General features: G+C 40.7%; 1 protein-coding gene across 2 annotated transcripts in view; it reads left to right on the top strand.

The window, feature by feature from the left end:
• LOC108503525 (thrombospondin type-1 domain-containing protein 4-like) overlaps window positions 1-20,332 on the top strand; it is a 121,884-nt gene that overhangs the window by 31,587 nt on the left and 69,965 nt on the right. For both annotated transcript variants that reach the window (XM_017827547.1, XM_017827546.1), the window contains exon 4: window positions 7,720-8,231. In XM_017827547.1, the coding sequence (XP_017683036.1) occupies window positions 7,720-8,231 (512 nt within the window). The remainder of the gene's footprint in view (window positions 1-7,719; window positions 8,232-20,332) is intronic.

Here is a 20,332-nt window from a genome sequence, read left to right on the forward strand (position 1 = left end):
AATGGCAACAACTTTGTCTCAACTGTAGATGACTGACTTGGAGGAGGCCAAGGGTAGTGCAAGCTGAGTGACTTGGACCCCAAGTGATAGTTAATGATGAGGGAATCGTTTAAAAAATAAAGCCTAATTTGTGATATAGTGAGGGCCTGATGCTTATCATCTTTACCTTCCTGTAAATGAGAAGCAATCCTACAGTTGATGAGGATTGTTTGTGTGGAACTGGTAGAAGTGAGGTCAGGAGTGAGCCATCTGTCACTTGAAAACACTTAATGGTCTCACAGAAAAATGGGAAGAAACCTCTCCCTCAAAACACTGGGCTCCCAGAGTGCAATGGAGGTGGTCTTGGTGTGAAAAAAAGTAGCCAGACTTGGGGGAAGCTTCGAGCTTTGCTGGCACAAAAACTGTCCTGACTTTTTCTAGAACTGTTTACTTTCTAGGCTATTCAAATAATGTGAAAGTTTCTTCAGATGTGGTCAAAGTTGGTTGAAGGGGCAGTTAAGCTGTCCAGGCATTGTAACTCCCTTCAGTGATTTGTGAATACAAAGGTCTTCTATTTCCAGGCTTTTTAGCCCTTTAATCTTCACAGGCACAGATGTTCAGACAGAGATTTTATACAAAGAACGGAAACCTAAATCGTTTAAGCTGGTAATATTTACACTTACCACGTACTGTAAAATTCAAATGGTTTACTACTTCTCTGATTAAAGGCTTCCAAAATGCACTGAAGGATTAAAATAGCTGAGCACACTAACCAGGCAGACATGTACACATTGTGTCATGATGTTTTGTTTGGCCCCTGCCCCGTTTTTCTGCCAGTCTTGAGAGATCCGAGAAGTTATCTGCAAGTTTTAGGGGTTTTTTGGTAGATTGTTTTTTATCAAACCACTAAAGTTCCACATCTTTCTTATAAAGGACATAAAAAATATGGTTGTTTCAAATGAACATGTATAAAGTGGACTGTAAAGACTTTCTGCTGGGAAATTATCATGGTTTTATAGGTATGGTCTTTATTGGAAATCAGCTGAGCTAATATTGGAAGAACATGCCTTTAAGATGCTTAGATTGGTGAAGGAATTAAACGAGTTCCATAGATGTGTTTACAACACTGGCAGGGAAATACAATAATGTTACACTTGAACAGGTTCTAAAACTAAACTATCATTTCCCCAGCTCATTGAGAATTTGGCATGCTCTGCTCTCAGCAGCAGTTCAGGTCTCCTTTCTGGGACTCTGCCTGCTTTTGTGTTCACACTCCTGAAATTTTAAGAAGGCAAAGTCCAGCTCTTACTTTGTGGCTTGTTCTTTGATCACTTATCTAATAATTGAAGGTGAATGAGGAATACTGTGTTCCTCACATCCCAGACGTGACATATGCATTTTAAATAGTAACAATATACTATTTTACTGGTGTTCTGAATCCTCGGTCAGGCTGAGCCTGGCTGTGATAAAAGCTGCCTGCATATCTTTTGTGACAGGCTGTGCCCTAGTGAAACCTTTAATCAGTCAGAACTATAAAATAAAGGAGGTGTGACCCTGGAGTAATGGAATAAATGAGGAGGTCATGTTTTCCAAGTGCCTTGATACCCCATTAATAGTGATGGGGACAGCTTGGTGTCACAGCGTGGGTTATCCTGGCATGAGAAGGACCATGGGAGAGACAATGAAAAAATGCCTTAAACCTGAGGGGTGTTGGGGGATATGAACAGAACTGGAGCTCTTTGCTATGGAGGCACAGGACAGATAGGACAGTAGGAGCTGAAAATAAGAAATTACACACTGGCTTCTGCTAATTCCACTCTGTGTCCGGGACATGGATGTGATTTAACCGAGGGAACACCATTGGTAGTGTTTTTCTGAGCAGGTGATAAAATGTTCTTCTGGATACAGTTTCATGCCTTTGGGTGAAAATAATACTGTAAAGCTTTGTGGAACATACATGCATGTCTGTTATATCCCTTTCAGATGTATATTTATGAATATGATGTAATTAATTAGTTCATGAATCCATTTACATTCTGGGCATTTAACCAGAAAAAGAATTACTGGATGACATGTTAGAAATTAAATCTATGAAATATAATATTATTGTATCTAAACTGAAATTGGAAAAAAAAAAGACCTGAAATGTCTGATTTGGTTTAGATATCTCCAAGTTTAAAGCTTTCCATTGCCTTGTGTCCTTTTTCAGTTTTGAATCTGGATTGCTAAAACATGCTTAGTATCTGCAAAATACTTAGTAACATTGGCTGTGGTTATAGCAGCTTAATTATGTAGCTGGCTAAAATGTATGTACTGTCACTAAGCATTATAATCATTATTACTGTGAAATTCCATCATTAGTTCACATTTGGAGTACTGTGTGCAGCATTGCACACCCGTGTAAGAATGCAGGAGTGGAAAAGGTGCTGAGAATGAGGAATTCCATACAAAAAGAGACTGGACAGATTAGGACTGCTGAATTCCAGAAAGAGAAGTGGAAGTGGGTTGTGTTAGCAATTGCAAATCAAACATCCTGGTGTGGTGGAGGAGGATACAGAATGATCATTCTTCGTTTATCACCAAGAAAGTACTTTGGGAGACACAGCGAAATTGTCAGGCTGCAGGTGTAACCAGAGGTAAGAAAACCACTTTTTCAATTTAAAATGCACAATCTTTTGGAAGCCAAGATTAAAAATATGCTGAAAAGGGTATTAATTGTATTCATGCAGAATAGGTCCAGTGGTGGTTATGAAAAAGAATTGCAATATGGTGTTTAGCTGAAGGAAGCCCTGAAATTAGTGATTAGCTGGAAGCAGGGGGTCTGTGGATGTCTCTGAATGTGCCCTGGTTCTTACACTGTTCCCTAAATCTTTGCTTGTTCCACACAGTCAGAAACATAGCACTGTTCTGTACTATACTGTAGATGGGCCTCTGATTCATCCACTTGTCCCCCCTGCTTTTCTGAACAGTTAATTTGTATGTAAGCTGTGGTTTAATGGATGAAGTATCCTACAGTATTTAAAATTAGTGTTTGTCAGGTCAGTATTGCAGTCTCTGCTATTGTGCTCCTGTACAACAACTTCAGTTTTAAGTATTTGTGGCTTTCAGTTCAAGTGACGTTTCCTCTTCGGGGACATTCTTGCATAGTATGGTTACAACAACTGCTGCTGAAATCCCAGGATGTGGATCTTATTTCTAGATTCTGGCAGAGACAGTATTAGAAATTTGCACTGCATTTCTACAGTTAGTGTTCTTTTAATTTTTGCTGCAATTTTTGATTCAGGAATCAGAGTGAGTGCTGAATTACAGGAATTTGAGATAAACTGGTTTTCTATTTAAAATGTTGTCTACGTCAGCCTACTGGCAGCATGTTTAATTCAGTGTGTTTTTGCAAAAAAAAACCCCAACAAGCTCTTAGAATAAAACCTGGATGTAATGCAGCTCCTGTGTGGAAAAGTAGCAAAATACAAGAAGACTGGGGGAAAACCAGAAGGGGATGCAGAGCTGATGTGTAAAGGAAGGGGTGACACTGCAACTACCCTGCTAAAAATCCTGCCTTGATTCAGTTTGCCACTTACTGTTGGAAAGGTGGCAGGCTGGAAGATACTTGGTGCATAACAATCATTATAAAGAATTTTTGACAGCAGGTTAATAGGAGTTAGTGCAGGTGTAGGAATTGCAAGCACTTGCACAACTGGGAGCTTCTCTTACTTTTCTTTGCATTGTTTATTGTACAGCTGCACACAGTGAAATGTGTTGCTTCCACTTACAAATCTTGTCCTGCCAAATAACTGAAATGTATAGAGGGAAGAAAGAAAGGGGGGAAACTAAGGGGGAAAATAAATTGAGTTTGTAGAGCAAAATGTTTGGTTGTTGATTAATTTGCAGTAGATAGAAATCTTTTTGATGGTGCATTTATAGTTAGAATGAATATTAATAGGTCACCCAGAGAAGGGATTGGTCATGAATTATGGGAAAGTAGATTAAATGGGTTAGTTATCTCTCCCTTTTTGCAGGCTATGTGATTCTATTAAAGAAATTAGTTAACTTGGCAAGAGAAGTTCAGTTTGTGTTTCACTTGTTCCCCAGTGCAGGCTCAAACTCTTCCCTTCAGAAAGTGTGCTTGTAATGGGTAGTTTTTAAAGCAAGAGGAAGAGGGACTTAGTGTCAGGAGTCTCTGAATATATGGTGTTTCTGAAATGTTCTGAAATACTTGAGCTGTCTCCTGTAGCTACCTGGAATTTCTTGGCTGTACCGTAGGGCTGTGGTGGAATTTGTTACTGGCTACAGAGTAACTTGGAAATCCCAGGACCAAAGGAAGGGAAGTGACCTGTGAGTCCTGTGGAAGGGCTTTGCCTGGCAGAGCTTTGGGATTGGCCTCAGTGCTGCCAGGATCTCCTCAGGCAATCTGTTCCCCTGCTTTGTTTGCCTTTCTGCTGAAGTAGTTTTCCTTACTGGCTAATTTAGGTCACCTTTGGTAAACTTTGAGTCCACTGTTGTGTGTTGACCACAGACAAGAACAGTTTGCTGCAAAGAGAAAAGGAACAGCTCCTTGTATTTATTTATGTTAAATGTTTGGAAGACTCATTATTGTCCCCTCTGTTTTCCATTCCTAAATCCGAGCAGCTTCAATTTATTCAGTCTTTCATAGTAGATTTGCTGTGTAGATTATACCATTAATCACGTCATGTCCTCTAAAGATTCATCTGTAGCCCACATCTTAAAGTAAGAAAACAGGGACCTTCATTAAAAATAAAAGTGCATAACCTGATTTGCTACCAAAAATTCCCATCTCAGAATTTTGTCATCTTATAGCTAAGTAGTACTGATGAGTTTGTACATCAGTACAAGACATTATAATATTACTTTTTTATTAGTTTTATTGTTATGTTCTTACATAATTAGCTAGATTAAACCTTTTTGTACCATGTCTAGACCTCTTTTACTGTGAAGGTTAAAGGATGTGAAATTACTTTAGGTTGCCTTCAGTCATATAAAGTATCATTTTATCTGAACCAATTCTTGCTGCAGTGAAGTTTGGCAGCCAGAAAGTTCTCTCTGCAGCAAGTTGACACTTGTCACTTTTATATCACTTTCTGTTTCTGTATAATGACATATTTCTTATGTTAGTGGTAACTTGAGTTATCTTACAGACTAATGGTTTTTAGTTGTTCCCTGCATGAGTGTCTTTGGCATTTTAAAAAAACAGGTGTACTGAACCATTATAGAAATGATTAAGAAATAGTCTAAACAAGTGAAACATCATTTGTTTGATTACAAAGGACTGCTGGTTTTATAATAAGTAAATTTTGCTTCAGAGTGGGTTCAGACCAGATAGTGTTCCTGTGTGTAGCTGTTCCCATTTTATATCTGAGGGAAAACCACATTAATGTGCAGTGTAAGTATGAGCAGTGAATATTTACTGTAAAAAATCACAAACTGAAGAATAGCTTGTTTAGTTGGTCAGATTGTAAGCCAGTGGTGTTCTGTTACTGGATATAAGAGCAAATGTAACAGCCAGAAATCAAGACCTTGTTGCATGTTATTCATAATTTTGACATTGTGCAGTATTAGGTTGTACAGGTTGATGCCAAATGGGGTACCCACAGGAAAAAAAGACATATTAAATACAGAGACATCTGCTCCTGTTTTCAAATTACATGGGAGAAATGGGTAACATATCACACTGGTGCAGATGCTTTTTGTTATTCAGAAGTTATAATTAAATGCAGTTTCTTCTGTGGTTGGTGATGAAAGTGTGAGAGCAGCCTCGGAGCGGGGCAATGTTTCAGATTACACAGACCACAACTGCCTGTTACACATCAGCACCACAAACCCTGGGCTGGCTTGGCTCGTTGGATTGTAACACTCAGGCCAACCCATGTTTGCAAACCACATTCCCCTCCAGCCTGCCGTGTTCCCAGCCACGGGATGAGGAATGGGAGCTCCCTGCCCTAGGTGGGGTGAGGGAGGAATGGGAGCTCCTTGCCCTAGGTGGGATGAGGAATGGGAGCTCCCTGCCCTAGGTGGGGTGAGAGAGGAATGGGAGCTCCCTGCCATAGGTGGGATGAGGAATGGGAGCTCCTTGCCCTAGGTGGGATGAGGAATGGGAGCTCCCTGCCCTAGGTGGGGTGAGGAATGGGAGCTCCCTGCCCTAGGTGGGATGAGGAATGGGAGCTCCCTGCCCTAGGTGGGGTGAGGAATGGGAGCTCCCTGCCGTAGGTGGGGTGAGGAATGGGAGCTCCCTGCCGTAGGTGGGGTGAGGAATGGGAGCTCCCTGCCGTAGGTGGGGTGCAGCTCAGTTACCAACCTCATGTGGGATCCGTGACTGGAGGCAAAGTGTGTAGATGTTAATCTTTTGCTATTATACAATTATTGCTGGAAGTTACATGCTTAGGTTCTCATCCTTTGAAGGGGGCAGAAGTGACACATAGACAGACAAAGCTCATTTTGAGGTAGCTACACACTGAAATAGCTCTGGAGAGGTATGGCAAGCATTTGTTTGTGGACAGTGCCTTCTTTTTGTCTCCCAAATGAATTGATATGTGTGTGTGCTTGTTGGTACAAAGGTTGCTCAGAATATAAATAAACTATTTAAAGGATGCTCATTTTAAAAGGATGTTCTGCATATTAATAATTGTGAGAAACAGACATTGGAAACCTGCTTTGAAAACTTGTGATTCAGCCAGTTGGTCAAGGGAAGCAAATGAAAATACATCTAATTTCTGTGTGACAAAGTTGAGTTCTTTGCCCAGTGCAAACTCTGAGAAATCCTGACTATATCTAGCTCCAAGAATGGGTAAATTTGGGCCACAAATCCACAGGGAGATGGGGATGGGTAGTTGTAACTTCTTAGCTGCGCTGATATCTTTCCAACCACAAGGTCAGGATGTTGAAATATTTGGCCACAGCTTGAAGGGTTAACTCTCCTCGTGGTAACAGACCCTGTCCTTCCTAATGCTCCCCAGCTTCCTTCACAAGAGGACCCCTCTCTTTGAGGGGTCCTTCTTTCACTTTCCTTGTGCTGCTGAATGGACTAAGTGGCACTGAACACCAGAGACCAACAATTTGTCCTGTCTTTTATTGAGTTTGATGGGAGTTTCTGTGAATGTAGGATTTGGTGGGTCATCTTGAACAGCTCTTTCTCTTGAAGTGATAATATGGAGACCAGGGGAAAAGTGGTAATGTGAGAGTTAACTATAGGAGCATTTTTGGTTGGTTGGAAATCAGCCTGTCCTCTTATATTATTGCTTTCATAAAAAAGTTCCACATTAAGTGGGAGTTCCTGAAATAGTGTTGCAACCACTAGCAATCTCCATTGTTGGAGGCATCAGAGTGGGAGAGAGCAGCCAGTGTCTGTTGACCCTATTTCATCACCAAAACCAACCTTATTTCCTGCTTTTGCTATTATGACAACAGTTTTCAGTCTCCACATTTCTAAGCTTTACATCACGCAGTGCTTTCCATTGCTGAGAACTAAAGAAAAACTGTTTCTATCCAGATAGTCCAAAAAAATGACCCGCCCAGACTTTTTATCTGAATGGTTGATGGCTGTAGGAAACCTCCTCCTATACTGGCAGGACAGGCCATCCTCTGGCAGGCTGGGAATGAGAGATGCTACTTCCTATGTCATCCCACTTCATTTAGGACTGCAGAGTGAATGGCTGGACAAGGGTATTAGTGCTCTCCTCGTGTTACAGCGTGAATTCTAATTCCTAAATCCATGTGTTGTGTCTGCAGGTTCCCCAGAGGATAGAAGAGCAAGGAGATGCATCTGAGGACAGCAGTGCAGGAATCCCAGGCATGTGGGGCAACTGGGGCCCCTGGTCTGCCTGCTCCCGGAGCTGCAGTGGAGGTGTGATGGAGCAGACCCGGCCCTGCCTCCCCGCCTATTACCGGGAGCGGGATCGGGGGTACCGGCGCCCGGGGCGGCAGTTCCCGGCCTCGGACAGGACTCACCACAGCTCCCACCACGAGGACTCGCTCTCTGCCTATCCCGGCCACGTCATTTCTGCCATCCGCACATCCGTGCCGCTCCACAGGAACGAGGAGCAGCTTTGGGCTGGGCTTCGTGCCCCTGCCCCTGCCGGGGGCCGGAACAGCAGCCACGGGGGCAGGGGGACACCGAGGGGCAGCCGGCACTCCCAGAGCCAGCAGCACTCCCAGAGCCAGCAGCATTCCCAGAACCAGCAGCACTCCCAGAGCCAGCAGCACTCCCAGACCCAGCGGCACAGCGCCCAGGCGGAAAAGAGGTGCGTGTCTGTGCACACACGGCATTCCCAGTGGGAGTGATGTTTTTTCAGAATGACATGGCAGATTAGAGTTGATATTTTTTAATAGTTACGGTAAAGTTATTAAAGATTGAGACTGATTTTTGCAGCATTTACCATCTTCTGTGGAAGGCTGTCCTCCCTCATGACTATATGATTATATATACATATATATATATATGACTATAGATATGATAATACCCAAGAACACATATAATTCTTCTATAATTGTACTAAGCAGATTACCTCATTCCCCTTTGTCTTATTCCCCTTTTGCGTTATGATTCATTGAGAGATTTTTCCTTTTTCTGCCACATTCTCATTTGACATTTCCATCTTCACCGTAATAATAAAAATCAGAACAAATAACAGCTCTATAATTGTATTCTTAACTTCCACAGCCAGTCTGATTTTAATTGGTTGAAAAAAAGATTAATCTAACCTTTTTTTCCTAAAGGATGACCAACTGTCTGTTCGCTTTTTTCCTACTCAAAACTCTAGGTTTGTTTTGTATTTTTCCAAAGAATTTCTATTTATTACCTTTTTTATTTTCTCTTTTTTTTGCTTTTTTTCTTTCTACTACCTCTTTTAGCAAAATTTCCTGTTCGAAGAAAGAAACAAAATTATTTAATACACAGAATATTTTAAACACTGTATATGTTTATATTAATTTTGTAATAACAGTTGCTCAGTCTTTAAGGCTGAGTGGAACTGTGCTGTTGCAAGCAATTCCAACGAATTCTCCCATTTCTGAGGAAACACTTTTTTATCTTCTTAGATACCAATCTATCAGAGTTTTTTAATGTACATATGGAAGGAAAATAGATGTGTTTCCAGTTTGGAAGCTGAGCAGAACAGGCATGGAGATCCCCTGGGATGGAGCGCTCCTGAAATGTCTCTATTCTGTCTGTCTTTCCTCTGAATGTGTATTCCAGCAGTTTGCTGGTTCTTTCCCTCTCAGCTCTCTTCTGGGAGACGCAAGAAGAGAAGTTTTTTGGGGTAGTTCACAAAAAATCCAACCCAAGTCAAACAAAAAGCGCCGAAAAGCCATAACCAAAGAAACCTTCCTTCATATCTTCTGTTTCTTTAAGATTCCTAGTGATGCAGTCAGCTGTAATCACCTCTTCAAAGCCATGTTGCTGCCCCAAACAACATAAAAAAGAGTGTTACCTTGAGGCAGTATTCCAGCCTGACTGCAGTAAGACAGTAGAACTCTGTTGCTGCTGATAAAGACATTCTCAGCCCCTGCAAGAACCTCTCTCCATCTAAAAGAATAGTTGAAAATAGAATTAACCTATTAGTCTCTTGTTTGCCTCAGTGAAGCATAACTTTCAAGCAGCAGAACCAGCTGTTCAGATGCTGATCTTCCCAACTGTTGCTCATTTCCTTTTTTACTGCTTTGTCTATCAAACCTGTGCAAATGATGGCCTGGGCCTGTTGATATAAATCCAACATGGCACTGATGATCTTAGGGAAGTGCAGGGAATGCCAGAGACAGGGACAAGGAGTGTTAACACGGCTGCACTGAGGCAAAAGTCATATTTTCTGTCTTGTGTTTTCCTACTTAATAATTTCCTATAAAGCACCTCTGTTCTGGGCTGTGCAGTGTGACAGCCCCAGGTTGTAGGACATAGCTGGGTCACTGCTAATCCTGGGGCCTGGCCTTGCCCTGTGAGCACAAAGGCATCTGGAGCCTGTTTGCTCCAGCCCTTGGCACCCTCTGTGTCCAAGGGAATCCCAGCTGGCCTGGCCCCTGCAGCAGCCCTGCTGCCAGGCTGCTGGCACAGCTGGGCTCCCATCCCCACAGGCTGGCCCTTGCTGCTGGGGTGGCCTCTGCAGGCCAGCAGAGACTGGGATGGTTTGGAACAATCACTGCAGGATTGGCTGCAATGTGAGAGGATGATGAGCAGAAAATGATACTGCCTGTGTGCAGAAGTGAAGCTGTCTTATTTCCTAATAGATGCCTTGCCTGTGAAATATTAAAATGATCATAATATCTGTTGTGTCTCCACTTTCTTATATGATGGAGGCCTTTGCTTTTGAAAATTCTTGTGATTTCCTAAGCACAGTGCAAGCTTCTGTACCACAGTTGATTTTCCACCCCCCCACACACACACTGCCCCTTGGCAAAAGGCTGAGGACTCAAGGTCAGTGTTTTAATCTTACTTGCATAATAAGTTGTTTCCATCTTGTGTTAGCAGGTCCCTGGTGGCTTTAAAGCCTGTCTTATTGCATAACTTTCAGATTCTTTGGTGGTGACTGTAAAAACAGAATGAGAACAAAAAATGTTAGTAGGAAATGGAATTATTAGAATGACAAACCTGATAGTTTTCCTTAGTTTGCAAAATTCCCAGTAAAAACTTTCTTTACAAGGGAGATTAGTGTTCCTATCAAATAGATGGAAAATGGATTTCAAAATGTGAGTTACTCTAGACATGATTTTTATACTGTAGAACAGTGTTCAGTGTTCACTAAATGGATGAGCCTGGAAATTCGTGTCAGGCTATTAAAAAAATAACACCTCTGTTTTCACAAATTGTACAGTCAGTGGAAACTTTTTGGGGTATCTCTATTTACCGTGCTGGACTTTATATAAAAGCTGTAATTTTAGCAGACTTCCATAAAGCAATAAAAGAGGAATGGACATTTGTGACTGAGATTAAGCTCACGTTGATAACATGGTAGAATGAAACTGGATGGATTCCAAGGCAAATAGGTTTGACAGCAACAGCAATCCTCTCCAGCAGCCCAGTGTGTTTGTATCATTGAGCTGCAAGTGGAAAAGTTCTCTGCCTGCTTCCAGGCAGCTGACAAAGAACTGCTCAACTTTTTTTTAATCAAAATTCAGAATATGATTTAGATATCATAAAATTTGATACACCTTGACTTTGAAGAGGATATTCACATTTTCAGCTTTTGGAAGTTAGTTCAGTTAGGCATTAGGGAACCAGGGCTGCACTTGAAGCTCAGGGAAAGAGAGATTTGAGGTACCTACGATTTGAAGCCTAGTTTGAAAAGTTTCAGTGCATCAGAAATGATGGTCAGTCACTGGAAGGAGTATGGAAACACTAAAAGCTGATGGTTCTCTGTGATGTCTGGCAAAGACAGGGATCATTTCCAAGTCTTCAAGAGTTGAGTTCCCATTAGCACAGCCTTTTTTTTTTTCTGTTTTGCACCTGGCTAAAATGCCTGGGGCATACCATACAATAAGAACAAACAGGAATGAGGAGACAGTGAAAAAATATCACAGCATTTAGACAAAATTGAAGCGTTTAGATATCTTTATAGAGAGGCACACATGGAAAAGTAATAAGGGCATGCAAAAGGATAACATGCTTAAAGAGAGAAAACACATCTTGAAAGGAAATATCATTCATGGGCTAGTGTTTAGTATTTCTTATTCTCTGTTTTGGGGATAGAGAAGACAGAACCACAATTGCATATAACTTATAGGATGCTTACAGCTGCCACCTTCTCTCTCTCTGTTGAAAAGCAAGTGGCTTTCGTGGTGGAGTGGCAAAACTTCTGAGTCCACATCTGTAAGCACGATGTGCACCTTGTATCTGGTTCTTAGGAGCAGAAAGAAAAAAAATAGAGTTATCACCAGAATAATAAAATAACTAAAGCATTCTTGCATAAACAGGGCAAGTTTAAAGAAATATGTTAACAAGGAAAGTGCTTCCCTAAAGCTTTTTATTTTTGTATTTGGAAAAGGAATGAGAGGAAAGATTTGCACTGAGGAAATAATCCAAAAATCATCGACTTCTCACATGGCTGTAGCTCTGTGGTCTTTATTGTGCTGCCAGCAGCTGACGTGCAAGTCTGCTGTGCTGCTGTGTACCCTGGATAGGCTCAGTCTGCTTTTCTAGGCCCGTGAGCAATGGAAAGGAAGAGTCTATCTTTTAATGTCAAACCAGAATTTCCTTTCTGAAAGTATTTCTTTTGCCCCCTCTCACAGATGGCTTTGACCAGGCAAATGTAGGTCACTCAGCTGGCAGGTCTACAATTAACCTTTAAAGGGAGGATTCAGTTGTTATTTCTTTAACCCATTTAAGCATCATTAGCTGTGTGTTGTGATGCAATTTCTGTGACCTGTTCTAGTCAGCTCCAGTTCCAAGAGGAGGACAAATGTGTGATTGCTGCACCTTGAGGTTCAAGAAGGTATTATTTTCTCAAGTTGTGAGGGTTTATATTTGTTGGCATGAGTGTTTGCTTTTCTTAGTATCTGGAGTGAAACCCAGCTCAAGTACTTAGCCATCCCTCCTTTCATTATTTCTCTCATGCAATGAAAATGTCGTGCATTTAACCCCAAACCCAGCATGGTTATTAAAGCTTATTGCAGGTTGATGTGTGTACAGAAGGAAGATAGAGAGAGAAAGATGGCATCCCTTTCTGAGGATAAATTTTCGAGAAGAAATCTAAGAGCTGTGGTGGTAATCAAAAAATTCATTTTGGTAGCACTTGGGGGATTTAAAGCCATGTGAGAAAGATGTTTGTTTTCCTTCTGAATAAACTTCCAAACAGATTCTAACAGCAATAATGATCACATGAGGTATTTCCTCCCAAAGTGAGTAGCTAGCTGGGGTGGTTGTGGCTTCAGGCTGACTTCATGCTGTCACACTTCTCATCTGGGTATTAATCCCTCCAGGTCTCACTTATTACTGAATTAATATCAATTTTTATTATGCTACTGTGAGTGTGCTTTGAATAGTACTACCAAAAATAAAACCCTAACATGGTGCTATAATTGCAAGCCACCCCAGAAGCTTTCTTAGTCTTTCTTACTCTGAACAGTTCAACCCTTCCTGAGCTGGGCTGACTGAAGGAGGGGAAGTGAGAACACTGCTGGTGTTCAGTCAGGTGGAGATAGTGCATTTTACCAGGGAATTATTGCCCAGTCAGTGAGGGGTAGAGACACAGCAAAGCTCCCATCACATTGGTAATGCATCTCAGCAGAACTGTGAGGTTCTTTGCATTGAATTTCTGTTGGTTTACCTGCCAACTGCATGGTTACAGGATTCATTCAAGTCTTAAAGATGAAGCTAAGAGGATCAGAGGTATTATTGAACTCACAGAAAAAGAGGACTGTAGTATTTGGGTTCAAATTTTGGAGTCTCTCTCAGAGCTGAGTGACATAAATGAGGTTAAATAGCACTTGCTGGGAGATCAGCAAAACCAAACATAGTAAGTTATTGTACTGGGCATATTGCAACTGTACTAAACTGGGGCATTAGTGGTGGTCTCTGAGGATGGAAAATTTCATTTAAGGTAGTCCACATCCCATTAATTAAACCTGTTCCAAAGAGGCAGTTTTCTTAGTGAGCTTATTCATTAATTCTACTTTCTCATAAAAATGAAAATATTTTTTGCCCCTAATACGATGTAGAAACGAGAACGTTTGTGATATAGTGTGGTATAATCCATTTTCCTACAGAAGAAGCACTTTTTAGGTGTGGTTGCTTGCTCTGTGAATTCTAACAGTTAAAATCTTTGGGACAGCTATGCTCACAATAATTTTAATACTGCTATGTGACATGGGAGGCAGTGCATATCCACAAATCCTGGTGTGGTTACTGAAGTTACCATAGATGTAAACCAAAGGAGTTAGTTCCTTTCTTTTAGTTAATGCTAATGAAAATCAGTCAGATGAAGTGAATGCCTACACTGAATTAACTGCCCTGTAAGGTGCTGATGAAGCTGAACAAGGTGCTCTGGTGTGGCAGAAGAAGTTTTGGTGCTGGCCCTGCTTCCCAGTGGCTGATGCCCCCTTGGAAGGGCTGGTTCAGCTCTTGCGACCAGACGTTGGACAGGGATATCAGAGAGATCTGCTCACTGCTTTAGGGCTGGTTTCTAGGTCAGTGAGCAGACAGCCATGCATGTCCATAATAGAAAACAGAGTCTGAGAGCTCCCCTCCTTCATTCATGTTTAAGTGATTTTCTCCAGGTTGATTTGGAGCTGGTGAAAAGTGAGTCCATGGAATGCAGAGCTGCACAGGGCTCGGGGCAGTGCTGGGAGGGGATACATGGTGGCTTTTGGTGGGAAGCAACCTCACTGTTCAGAGCTCTCCTTCTTGAGTAGATGGAAATATATCCAGATCCAGAAATATATCCAGATCCAGAAATATATCCAGATCCAGTAAATCATTCATTTTTCTTAAAAAGGATTCTTGTCAAAGAATCTGCTAAAATACTCTGAAGATGTAAACTCGGTAGCAGTTATGAATAGGGTAACACAGTTTATTTTGTGACTTAAACATAAGAAAAAGGGGAAAAAATTCATGCTGGACAGTCTTTTTAAAGTAAACCTTGTTAACTTTGTGCCTAAAAATATATAAAACGTGAAATAGAATTCAAAGCAGTAGGAGGGCTGGAAAGTAAATGATTGACTAGGACAGTTGTAGGCCAGTTACAGTTCTGAATTATGGAGGAAATGTCAGGGGTTAAAAATATGTATCTGAAATTATTTTAAGGATACTATTTAGGACTAATAAGAACAAATAGAGTACATGAAAAAATAAATGCCCATACTTATTCTGTTAACAGAAACTTATGCCAGTAGGGCCAGGGTTTTTTTCCATTTGAAGTTTTGTGTCTGCGAGGACTTCTCCATCTCCCCTTATTTTTCTTTTTTATTACATTTTAAATATTGGAGTGATGTTTCAGTAGCTGCATTGCTGACAGGAAGAGCTAATAAGTCATTTTCGGTTCTTCAGAAACAAAATCAAGGCAACTTAAATACTTGAACTCTTTGTAAATGGGTAGTGTTGTTTAAAACCTGTCAATTAATTACAGTCATGTAATGCTGCCTAAAAGATATTTTGCTATGACTTAAAATATTAAGTTAAATCGGGAATACTTACCCACAGAAATAGATTTAATGAAGTTAAAATGCATGTAATTGATTTAGTTATAGAGGATTTTGCCTACTAACAAGCAATCCTGTTAAAACCATGATGAGCAGTAGGGCTTAAATTTAAGCTGAAGAGCTTTGATAGGGATCTAAGGGGACTGAGCTCCTTTAGAACTAATTTTCTACTTGAAATCAAAGAACTGCAGTTTTGGAGCATTTTTTGAAATAGAAATGAATAACTGCAATGCAAAAGCACAAATCAGTGTAATTTAAAAGACATTTTGCAGTGGTAAATAACATGGAATATTGGGAAATAAAGCTATAAATCATATTTGTAACCTCTCTTCTGCCTTTTCTTCCACTTTGGTCTTGCACATAAAGCCTCTGTTTCTGCTGAGCGCTCTTAAGTTCAGCATGAGTAGGTGCTGGTGGTGGATTGATTGCTGTGATGATGGGACAAAAACACAGCCAGCAACACTTCAGGGAACAGATTATAGGGCAGCTGCTTAATTCCAGTGAGAAGGATGGGCAAGAACCTGGAGAATGTTTGTTTGGGGCCTGGGCACGCAGAGCCAGATCGAGCTTACTGAGGAGATGACTTTCCTTGGCTTATTAAAGGACTTACATGTTAATTCCAGGACAGGATTCCTGGTAAAGGAACCTTTGAAAAAAGCTTCAAACTCGACCAAACTCTCAACAAGATCAAGAGAAAGGTCTAAGTGTTGGTTTCACTCTGATGATCTGTGGGGAGATTCTGTTGTGTGGTTGTTGTGACTGGGCAAACAGGGAAGGAAACCATCTTCCTCTGCTTGTGAAATTATTTCTGCCAATAGACAATTTTGAAAAGAATATCTACAATTCTTGTGCAGTTTTTTTCTTCTCATCTCTGGTGAAACTGTTACCTTCCCAGAACATTATGTTACTCCTGGAGAAACAGGGAAAGGCTATGCATTGAAAATGTGGGAAATTGGCAGTTTCTTCAGGTTCATTCTAAGGAAACTTTCCAACAGTACAAGTCTTCCTTGGTGTCATAAATGAGTGTTTTTGCTAATGTTCACCCTTGCAGTTTTTCATTTACAAGGGAAGTACTTTGATACTACGAGATAAGATGAATGAAATGCTACAAAGCTCATGAAAATACATTCTTTATTCTGTCAGACATCAGAAGAAAAAGCAAACGAGTTATGCTTCATCTGGAGGTGAGCCAGGGAACCTCTGTTTAGAGAACAGAGGGAGAAATGTGAGGAGAGAGGAAGTGATGGAAAAAGGGAAAAAATGAAAAAGATATGTTGGAGAGAGGCTTTGTAAAGAGCACTTAAGAGAAGAGGTGGAGGCCCAGGAAATTTGTAATCTTACCTGTGTATTTTAAAGACACTGGATATCCTTGGTTCAAAGAGGGTTTCTATTCAATATAAATATCCAGCTCCCAAAGTGCTTCCTTCTTGAAGACCACTTGAGGTTCAAAGCATTGTTCTTAGCATGAAGTCTATGAGACAGTGGCAGTGCATTTATTTGCTAAGGCACACGTTTGCTGATGGCTAAAATTAGGCAAGGTACTACAGCACAGTTCCTTTTTGACACTGCAAATGTGCTAAGAAGGGCCAGTTCTCAATACTTGCAGCTGACATGCTCTCATCATGAGAGAAGTTAAAAATTAGAACACCAAGAATACTAGCTAATAATAATGATAATAATTTTAAAATGCTTGCTATAACCCTTACATTAATAGCACAAAACCTCATTTTCATACCTGTCTGGGCACATGTATTTTTGAATTAAAGAATATATTTAGGTTGGCTTAAGTTGAAAGGGGCCCATCATTTTTGTTATCAAAGTGCTAAACAGATTTGTCTGAGCAGTCAGGGAGGTGCAGGTGTTTGTGAGAATTATACCCAAAGGAAGGACATTGCCAGGTCTGTGTTAAACAGCTGTTATGCCTCTGCTTGAGATGAACACAAGAGATCAGAGATGTCTGCTGGCTGTGGTCTGACATGAAACACTGAATGCTTTTCAACATACGTTTTTCTGTGAGGCAGTAATTTGCCTTTAGATGATAATTCTATTCTTGGTGACATTTTTTCCCCCTTTTCATCCTAACTGACTGCAAATATTATTGAATAGTTCTTTTCCTCTTCTTATTCTCTATTGTTCTTCTTCAGTCCAGTGAAAAACTGGAAAACTTTTTATTATTGTGTTTATTTGATATACTGCACAGTTTAGCCAGAGAGACTAACAGTTGATGGAGCTGGTGAGATTTAGTTATCCTTGCTTTCTGATGTTTCTTCCTTTCTGTTGTTTCTAATTCTTGAAGGGATATTTAGGACCTTTCCCCGTGCAAAGTATTGTAGACAATCATTGTTTGATATCTTTTTATCAGAAGCAATGAAATGAAAGGCTTGTCCTACATTAAATAGTTTTATTTACCTGAATGGATCAGCAGTAGTGGAAATCTGACTGACATAAAGATTTGCAGCCAAAAGCCCTCATGTATAATTAACTGGCCTGGCATAAGTGAAACCTGGGAGCATGTCATTTCTTTACCTGAGCTGATTTGGCTGAACTAGGAGGAGGAACTTCTGTTTAAGTGAAACAGATGCAGGATATGAACATAACTGTCCCCAGTCTTAAATTGTCTCCTTAGCACATCTAAGGACCGTGGGGGCTCTGAGAAGGCAGCACACCTGACAGACCTATTAAATCTCTGGCTATCAACATGAATTTACAGGCAATGGAAAATTAGCATGGCTGTTTTGCTAATGCAGTCATATTTGGTTCAGCTGGAAAGGGGAGTGCTTTTGGAAAGATTAATGTGGAAGGTAATTGGTAACTTCCTGAGGGCTCCAGCATGTGCAGAACACTGGATTTACGCAAGGGAGTCCTGCAGGGTAAAGTCCCAGGCTTCTCTTTCCTGTCACCTGTGTTTCAAACAGTTGGTGTTTTCTCCTCTCTGGGAGTTGAGTTTCTTGTGATTTTTAACTGTTTATTGTCCAGTTAAATGAGAAGTGAAGTGTTACTTTAACTGCTTCAGTTCTGAGCGTGGCAATGCTTGTACCTTAGTGCCAGGGGTTGACTTCTCACTGGAATTCAACCCTCCAATAATTCTCATGATTGGTGCTCCAATTTTTGGTGCTCAATAGCTAAGTAAATCCATCTCTAAATAATATCAGCCCTGCAGGGACTTTGTTTATCAGAAGGAACCTGAGCATTATTTATTATTGCTCTTTTCTTAGAGGCTGTGTGAAGAGTTTGCACTGACACAGTTATATCCTTGATCATGTGGTGCAGCATGTTGCAGCTTTTGGAAATGTATTAGAATCCTTTCTAAATACAGATGTTTTAGGAATTGTGCTGTGGGAGGAATATGGGGTTCAATTCTGCTACCAAACTCTTGTAATTATTTCTATTGATACTGGGGAAGCATGGACTTGTGAAGGCAGAATCTAACAGCACGCTGGAAAAGCTTTGTCAAAGTTGTCTAAAATTTGGAGCCTAAAACTCAGATCTTGCTCAAATTGAATTTTCAGAGTTTGTCTGAGAGTTGTTGACTGTGATTCAAACAGTCAACTTCACTCTGCAGCAACACATACTCAACACATACTCAACATCTTGCTCAAATGCTCTTCTTAACCATTGCTACTTTAAGAAGGATAACTTGGCTTTTAGCATAGCTGGGTATGCAAAGACTAATGCAGTGTAACCTCACTCTAATTTAGGACTGGCTAAGTAGGCACAAGGCCAAGGGTTTTACTTGCTAATGCTTTTTTTCCTCCTTTACCCATTGCACTAAATGAGAGTGCATCCCAGCTCTGACCTGGCTTATGATAGTGTGCATTTTAAAAACTAAAAAAAAAAAAAGGAGGAGCTTCCAAACCATGCTGAAGGGAAGAGGGAGTTATGTGGCTTAGAATGAATGTAGGTAATCATAATGAATGACAGGTAAGAATAAGCCCTACTGGCAACTGAAAATTCCCAACAAGCCAGCAGGGCTTGGCCTATTTCTGTCTTCTACCAGCAGATCAAAGCTGAGTGGATTCAGCATAAAGCAAACAGTGTCAGCAAGCTTGGTTTAATTTTGATTAGTAAGCTAATGTAGATTTTGTCTAATTTTCCTTCTCCTTTCCTCTCCATGGTTCTCCTTTCCCTGCTGTTTTCTCATTGTGTATAGACCAACATAACATATCTCACTTTCTCCCTCGTTGCTGCATGACATTATAAATTCTGCCTGATAATCCCCAAGAATTATAAAAGTTAATTAACACTAAGCTATTTTTACAAGCCTCTTTATTACAGTGCAACAAACTGCATTCCTAATTTATCAGGATGTTGCCAAGTGTGAATGAAAGATGCTTTAAGGCAAAACAGTGTTCAGAGTAGTTTCAATCTGGGCAATACTGGTTTAAATGAATGCATGAACACTGATAAAGGTGTTAATAATTTGAGGTTGTGTGTTGCACTTTGTTTTCAAAATTAGTATGTTGAAAGCAATGTGATGTTCCAGAGTCTCCAGAAATGGTGCTTCAGTTCCTCATCAGTGGGGACATCAGAAACATTTCCAAGTTAGAGTTTAGGAAAAGAAGCCAAGATGAGGCAGGAATTAACAGCAAGAATGTTGTTACTGCTTTCACTTCCTTGTGCTGTTGCTGTATGTTTGTTGCAGTGACCAACCATTTTACAAGAAAAAAAATTTAATACCTTCAAAATCAATATTTTCTCATTTTTGCAAATAATTTGATGAAGTTCCAGCTGCTTTTGGACACCTGCTGCCTTCAGCCATGAGTCCTTCTTTCAGACACTGGTAATTCTATGGTTAAGGATACTGTGCCCGTTTCAGCATTCTTTTTCCAGGCTGAAGAGTCCAAGTTCATGTCACCATTTCTTGCATGTCCTTCAGTTCTTTCCAGTTCTGATTCATGACTCTGTACTGGAGTGTAACAGTCAAACATCAGTCTCATTTTTGACCTTTTGCATGACCTGTCCTCGTTTGCCAGGCAGCAGTTTTCCCAAACAATACATCTTGGCATTCTTCTCTGGAAGAGTCTAGTGCTTGTTTAATTTGGCATTCAGAAACCTGTGACAGAGGCATATTCCTCCCATGAGCTCTGCCCATGGCTTGGTGCTCAGTTATTAGCAACTTTCTCTTCCTGTTGATGAAAAATGCCAGTAAAACTGTAGATGATCCATTCAAAAGGCCAGTTTCAGTTGACCTGCCACCCCTTGTCCACCTCCCACAGTC

The sequence above is a fragment of the Lepidothrix coronata genome, unplaced genomic scaffold (assembly GCF_001604755.1).
Source record: "Lepidothrix coronata isolate B3197 unplaced genomic scaffold, Lepidothrix_coronata-1.0 Scaffold140, whole genome shotgun sequence".
Classification (NCBI taxonomy): Eukaryota; Metazoa; Chordata; class Aves; order Passeriformes; family Pipridae; genus Lepidothrix; species Lepidothrix coronata.